Source organism: Lissotriton vulgaris, chromosome 4_1 (genome assembly GCF_964263255.1).
Source record: "Lissotriton vulgaris chromosome 4_1, aLisVul1.2, whole genome shotgun sequence".
Lineage (NCBI taxonomy): Eukaryota > Metazoa > Chordata > Amphibia > Caudata > Salamandridae > Lissotriton > Lissotriton vulgaris.
Genome location: NC_141691.1, coordinates 66,464,178 through 66,471,622, shown reverse-complemented (window position 1 = coordinate 66,471,622; position 7,445 = coordinate 66,464,178). Strand labels below are relative to the sequence as shown.

The following is a 7,445-nucleotide window of genomic DNA, read 5'->3' as shown; positions in this document are numbered from 1 at the left end:
ATCAGGACTGGGCAGTGAGGGACATCTATCAAAATACAGAAACAAAAATAGTTTGTAACTATTGGCAGTCGCCATGAATAAATAATATTCATGAATAAAGTCAGGGAGGTTTTGTACCTTGCACCAGGGTGTAGATAGCCCAAGCGTGTGATAGTAAATTGAATTTACTTACAGTGAACCCGGCCGGGCACTGTCAGAAACAGGGAGAGACCAAGCGTCAATGTAATATATCTGGAAATGACTGAGTCCTCAAAAAACGGGGGTGCCCAATTACAAATGCAACTTACCACTGTAGCCACAGTTGGTAGCGTGTCTTTGTTTTATTTACTTTTGAATATTGAATATTCGCGGTCAATGCCGTTCCACCGCCAAGTTTCACAGGTGTGCTAAAGATAAAAAGTGAAACTGAGTCAACCGCTCTTGTAGAGCGAAATACTTCCGCTATCTTTCCTAGTTAGTTACAGGCTTTTACAGGGCTTCCACATACCTTGGCGCTTTCGAGTCGTGCTGCTCGATGGCGGCTCCGATCAAACCTCTAGTAAGGGGAGTGTCACGGAAGGCGGCGTGATCGCCGTTATGACATGAAGGGCGGTGTGTGTCAGCATAGAAAGAGGACTTGCGCGTCCTCATAGTATTTACTCTTGCAAATGGCCACTGTGCCGATATCTACGTATTATATCTCGTTCTTTCATAGCTACCAGTTCAAGTAATGAGCATTTTACAAATAACAAATCACAATTGCATTATATAACCAGTGAATTACAATGGAGCTCTACAATTTCATGGGCACCCACCCTTATGAAAACATAATGAAGCCACAACTATATACAGGCATTAACACATATATACATTTTTAAAAAAAAACATTTTGCAAAAGAAGACTCCTTTCTTTACAGAAACACTGAATGCACAATGTCAATATTTGGAATTACATTATTGCACATACTAGACCCAATAACGATGTTACACCATCGAGTCAACCAATTGAATGTTTACAGAATCTAACATATTATCTATGTCATATTGGATACAAAACCTCTCCATTCATCGGCCGTATTAAGACCTTTATTTATGGAATTGATCTTATCAATCCAATGGCACTCGCGACGCTGCAATATTTGGGCAATATCGCCGCCTCTTTCTGGTAATGTTGCGATATCAATCACTTGCCACCTCATTTCATCCGCAGAATGGTTTAACTCTTTGAAGTGGGCAACAAGAGGTGCAGTCAAAACAGATTTCCTTATGCGGCTGCGGTGTTGTCCTATTCTGGCCTTTACTAGTTGTTGCGTTTGTCCAATATAGGGTAAGCCGCAGGGACACCAAATGCAATACACGACATTCCGTGTGTTACAATTTGAAAAGAAATCAAGTTTATAGTCAAAGTTGCCATGTTTAAAATTCAATGTCTTACATGTTAATGGGCAGATCACACAATTTCCACACGGGTGATGTCCCAAAATGGGAGGCAGGTTCCAATTAGATTCTAACGTGCCACTCTTCTGGACAGCTGTTTCAGTGGACGATCTAACTAAATGATCTTTTAAGTTTTTTGCTCTCTTATAAGCAAAGAGGGGTGTCTCGATCGCTGAGTCAATGCTCCTAATGATGTTCCAGTTTTTCGTGATGGTTTTACGAATCATGTTAGTATGAACTCCAAATGTCGTGACACAGACAATTTTATCCATCACTTTTTTCGGTCTAATGACCAACAATTCCTCTCGGGGACAGTACCAGGCTCTTTTTAGTGATTTTTTAACCAATTTATTTGGATAGCCTCTCATTAGTAGTTTGTTTTTTAGGACTTCTGACTCTCTCATATAATCTTCACGTCGTGCACAATTACGGCGGATATTTCTTTATGAAACCATTCCTTTTCTGGATCTCAATATCATGAATATGGATGGTAAACTAATAACATCTCTTCATAGAAAGCCTACGGAGAAAAATACGTTATTATCGTATAAGAGTCAACATCCCAGGGCTCTAAGAGATGGATTGCCCTTTGGGCAATTCTTGAGAATCCGCCGTAATTGTGCACGACGTGAAGATTATATGAGAGAGTCAGAAGTCCTAAAAAACAAACTACTAATGAGAGGCTATCCAAATAAATTGGTTAAAAAATCACTAAAAAGAGCCTGGTACTGTCCCCGAGAGGAATTGTTGGTCATTAGACCGAAAAAAGTGATGGATAAAATTGTCTGTGTCACGACATTTGGAGTTCATACTAACATGATTCGTAAAACCATCACGAAAAACTGGAACATCATTAGGAGCATTGACTCAGCGATTGAGACACCCCTCTTTGCTTATAAGAGAGCAAAAAACTTAAAAGATCATTTAGTTAGATCGTCCACTGAAACAGCTGTCCAGAAGAGTGGCACGTTAGAATCTAATTGGAACCTGCCTCCCATTTTGGGACATCACCCGTGTGGAAATTGTGTGATCTGCCCATTAACATGTAAGACATTGAATTTTAAACATGGCAACTTTGACTATAAACTTGATTTCTTTTCAAATTGTAACACACGGAATGTCGTGTATTGCATTTGGTGTCCCTGCGGCTTACCCTATATTGGACAAACGCAACAACTAGTAAAGGCCAGAATAGGACAACACCGCAGCCGCATAAGGAAATCTGTTTTGACTGCACCTCTTGTTGCCCACTTCAAAGAGTTAAACCATTCTGCGGATGAAATGAGGTGGCAAGTGATTGATATCGCAACATTACCAGAAAGAGGCGGCGATATTGCCCAAATATTGCAGCGTCGCGAGTGCCATTGGATTGATAAGATCAATTCCATAAATAAAGGTCTTAATACGGCCGATGAATGGAGAGGTTTTGTATCCAATATGACATAGATAATATGTTAGATTCTGTAAACATTCAATTGGTTGACTCGATGGTGTAACATCGTTATTGGGTCTAGTATGTGCAATAATGTAATTCCAAATATTGACATTGTGCATTCAGTGTTTCTGTAAAGAAAGGAGTCTTCTTTTGCAAAATGTTTTTTTTTAAAATGTATATATGTGTTAATGCCTGTATATAGTTGTGGCTTCATTATGTTTTCATAAGGGTGGGTGCCCATGAAATTGTAGAGCTCCATTGTAATTCACTGGTTATATAATGCAATTGTGATTTGTTATTTGTAAAATGCTCATTACTTGAACTGGTAGCTATGAAAGAACGAGATATAATACGTAGATATCGGCACAGTGGCCATTTGCAAGAGTAAATACTATGAGGACGCGCAAGTCCTCTTTCTATGCTGACACACACCGCCCTTCATGTCATAACGGCGATCACGCCGCCTTCCGTGACACTCCCCTTACTAGAGGTTTGATCGGAGCCGCCATCGAGCAGCACGACTCGAAAGCGCCAAGGTATGTGGAAGCCCTGTAAAAAGCCTGTAACTAACTAGGAAAGATAGCGGAAGTATTTCGCTCTACAAGAGCGGTTGACTCAGTTTCACTTTTTATCTTTAGCACACCTGTGAAACTTGGCGGTGGAACGGCATTGACCGCGAATATTCAATATTCAAAAGTAAATAAAACAAAGACACGCTACCAACTGTGGCTACAGTGGTAAGTTGCATTTGTAATTGGGCACCCCCGTTTTTTGAGGACTCAGTCATTTCCAGATATATTACATTGACGCTTGGTCTCTCCCTGTTTCTGACAGTGCCCGGCCGGGTTCACTGTAAGTAAATTCAATTTACTATCACACGCTTGGGCTATCTACACCCTGGTGCAAGGTACAAAACCTCCCTGACTTTATTCATGAATATTATTTATTCATGGCGACTGCCAATAGTTACAAACTATTTTTGTTTCTGTATTTTGATAGATGTCCCTCACTGCCCAGTCCTGATGAGACCTTTATTCTAATGGTCGAAACGCCGTCGACGCTTCAGGAAACAAATCAGACCAACACAGTTTCTATAATTTTATAGCAGCTGGCTAATCATTTGTCGATATAATTGGTTTAGAGTCTAGTTTCCTGTCTTTTGTAAATATTCACAGCTGAAACCTGTATAGTTCACTTTTTTATACACTTTCTTGGTTCACTTATTATTCACTTGGGATACACTGCACTTTGTGTAATATTTGTATGTCGCAAGTTATCTACATGTATTTTTCATGATCAAATTCTTAAATATAAGGAAATGTCCTTTATGGTACGAGTGTGCGTCTCTCTTTCCTTTGCCACCCTCCTTCCAAAGTTTCCATTGCCATTGAGCCTGTTATAAATATTAAGTGATTTAAAATCGTATGCCATAGGAACCATTGTCTTTCTATATAAACGTACTGCCCTGGTTCCGCTGTGAGTAGGGTTCCCTTGTTTTCACATTCAGCTCATTATGAGGCCCGGCTCTTTACCCAGTCCCGGCCCTGTCTCAGCCCATCATGAGGCGCCGGCTCTTTTCCTAGTCCTGGTCCAGGGTCATCCCATCATGAGGCCCTGGCTCCTTATCTAGTCCCAGCCCATCATGAGGCCCTGGCTCCTTATCTAGTCCCAGCCCATCATGAGGCCCTGGCTCCTTATCTAGTCCCAGCCCATTATGAGGTCCTGGCTCTTTACCCAGTCCCGGCCCCGGCTCAGCCCATACAGCTCTTGCTTCAGCGTCAGGTTACCCGAGCGGGTGAGCTGTTGGCGATACAAATACCTATAACATAGCACAACATCCAGCCTTGTATGAACCCCATCGGGAATCTCCCAGTTCCATCATGTTTGTTTAGAGCTGTGCAATAGGGAGAAGCACCACATTGGGTTTCTACTCTCTCTGATCCTTGTAATAAACATCCCAGCTTCCGGGTCCCTCTGTGTCTCTCATTCTCTGTGTCGCTCTCACCGCGCGTGTCCCTTATCAGGGCTCGTGCACTCTCTCCGCTTCTCCATGCCAGCATGGGCTTCCCCTTGTCTCAGATATCTCTGTGCCCAGAGCACTCTCACTTCCTTAGGGAGGGGGCCAGTGCTCATCATGGCGCTGCCTCCCTCCTTATAAGACTCTGCTCCTGACAGCCCTGCACAGCCGGAGCTGGCAGCGGTCCCGGGGCCTGCCATGTGCCTGCTGCCCGCCACACTCGGCCAGCCCCCGCCGAGGCTGCAGCTGCTCCCCTGGTTTCAGGTCCTGCTCCTCGGGGTGTCTGCCGGGATCCATCTGCAGCCGAGCACAGCGCCTCGGGCAGGGTGTCAGCAGGTAAGGCACATGTCCGGCTCTTGGAAGAGAGGGCATCACCAGAGGGCCAGACCCACTGCTGGACTCTAGGTCTGGGGCGGGCAGTGTGTGTACTGGGTTGGGGCAGACACAGTTGGAGCCAGACAATAGTGCAGCTGGCGCAGTAACACCAGGGCCATGTTTCTGTGTTGCCACCAGGCCAGGGGTTGTGGGCATCAGCGCCCAGGCACCCCTGCCACGCCACAGGGTGTAGTGCAGACTAGGGCTTAAAAAGAGGGTCGGGGATTGCAGGGTTGTAATTGGGTGTAAGTCAGTGTAGGCTTGTGAACGGGTGTGAACCAGCGTGGCCCTATTCCAGGTGATGGGAGCCGGGAAGTGAGGGGTTGTCATAATGAGAGGAGGGTAGCTTTATCCTCGTCATGGGCGGCATGCTGAGGGGGTGCGGGGTTGTTAGTTGCAAAATGTAATGTGGAGTAAATGGAACGACGTGTATGATTGTTTGTGGATAGCAAGAAACACAGGACCATAAATAGGTTAAAAACAGTGCAGGGTTTTGAATGGGGAGAGGCCAGTGTAGCCTTGTTTGTCGTTGGAAGGCAGAATGGGGATATTTAGTGGTGGCAGGCGACATAGGATGTAAATAAGTGGAAGACGTGGTGGCGGTATGGATGGGAGGGAGATACAAGGTGTAGGCATCGCTGGAAGGAAATGTAGGGCCCTTTATAGGTGGCAAATAGTACAATAGTGCCAGGAGCAGCAGGGTCATGGATGGGAGGCAATGTATGGTTATGAATATGTGGCAGGCAGAGTAGGGTTACTTATGTGTCACAGGCAGCACAGAGTTATGAACAGGTGGCAGTGCAGGGATATTTGTATTTGTGAGTGGTAGATAGTGTAGGGAGAAATAAGAGAGGTCAGGCTACTTGAAATAGAGAAAAGCAGTAAAAAATAGACTGCAATGATATGTCTATTTAAACAACAGTGTGTGTGTATGTGTGTATATATATATATATACATATATATATATATATATATACTATATATACCTACTAAATATACCTATATATACCTACTGGCGATAGCCAGTAGGTATATATAGTTAGGACCCAGCTACCATAGGAAATCCGCAACATTCTATTGGGAATAACTTTGGCGCCGGTTGAGGAATTTGCGTGTAATTTTCCAAAATTTAGGCCAGCTCCGCTCTGCTTCTTCCCTGGAAGTTTCGGGGGGATTCGTCATGCGGGGGCCAAGAAAAAAGTGGGGTCCCAAAATGTGTTTTCCCTATGTTAATTTCCATAGGACGAATAGACAAGGCTACAGCCCGAACTGCTGAATGGAATTACACCAAACTTTGCAAAATTGTAGGGACTTGTACGCAGAAGTGCCTTTTCTATATTTGGTGAAAATTGCTCCAGTGGTTTTTATGAAAATTAACTTCAAAAACACATATATCTGGGCGGAGCCTAACCACACATCTCATCGTGAGATCTTATTGGCTGTCAGCACTTCATCCAAGAAGTGTTGGCAGCCATCTTGGGACCAATATACATGTTAGCACCTCATTAAAAAGCATTGTAGTTAATAGTTACATTATAAATCATTTGTTGATGGTACCATACTCATTTTAGGAATTGTGGTGTGTTCTAAGGTGATTTTACCATGTGAAAAAGCCTTCTGCTGGGATATCATGAATCATGTTTGAAAGAAAACTATTACCTCATGCTTTTCCCACAGTGGTTTGGAAGGGGATCTATAAGCTAAACTGAAAGCATATTTTCTGTAAATTCACATTATCTTTCTCAGTCATGTGAGAATGAAGTCTGACATTCTCAGTAAAACATGTACATACAACAAGGACAGAGACTGTCAGTTGATTCCTTTGTGTTCTACTGCAGCCTCCTAGAGTGTTCTAAAGAACAACTAGAGCGCTAACAGTCCTACTTATTAAAAAGGTATGGCACACCTGAAGCCATCTTAATTGGAATAAAGTGGTAACTCTTAAAACATTTAATTTAAAAAGGAACAAAATGAGGGGTTATATTTTGCCGTGGAAAGTATGATTAGTGCTGCAGAAAAAAAATGTGGGCACATTTTGAGTGACTTCTCAAATCCTCTTCTATTTCATTAAAACAATTCTGACATGCAGTCTCCCAAGATGGCCACCAGAGACAAAAGAGCCCAAATGTAGCCCAAATATCACCCAGATGTAGCCCAAGTATAGCCCAATGACAGAATGTCCCAGAGTGTTCTAAAGAACAA

The 7,445-nt window shown here is 43.2% G+C and overlaps 1 protein-coding gene across 1 annotated transcript in view; it reads left to right on the top strand.

Moving 5' to 3' along the window:
- The first annotated feature begins 5,066 nt into the window (after nucleotides 1-5,066).
- The window catches only part of LOC147718382 (transforming growth factor beta activator LRRC32-like), a 60,100-nt gene continuing 57,721 nt past the window's right edge, over nucleotides 5,067-7,445 (top strand). Inside the window, exon 1 of the mRNA XM_086966712.1 lies at nucleotides 5,067-5,204. Coding sequence (XP_086822838.1) covers nucleotides 5,067-5,204 — 138 coding nt within the window. The remainder of the gene's footprint in view (nucleotides 5,205-7,445) is intronic.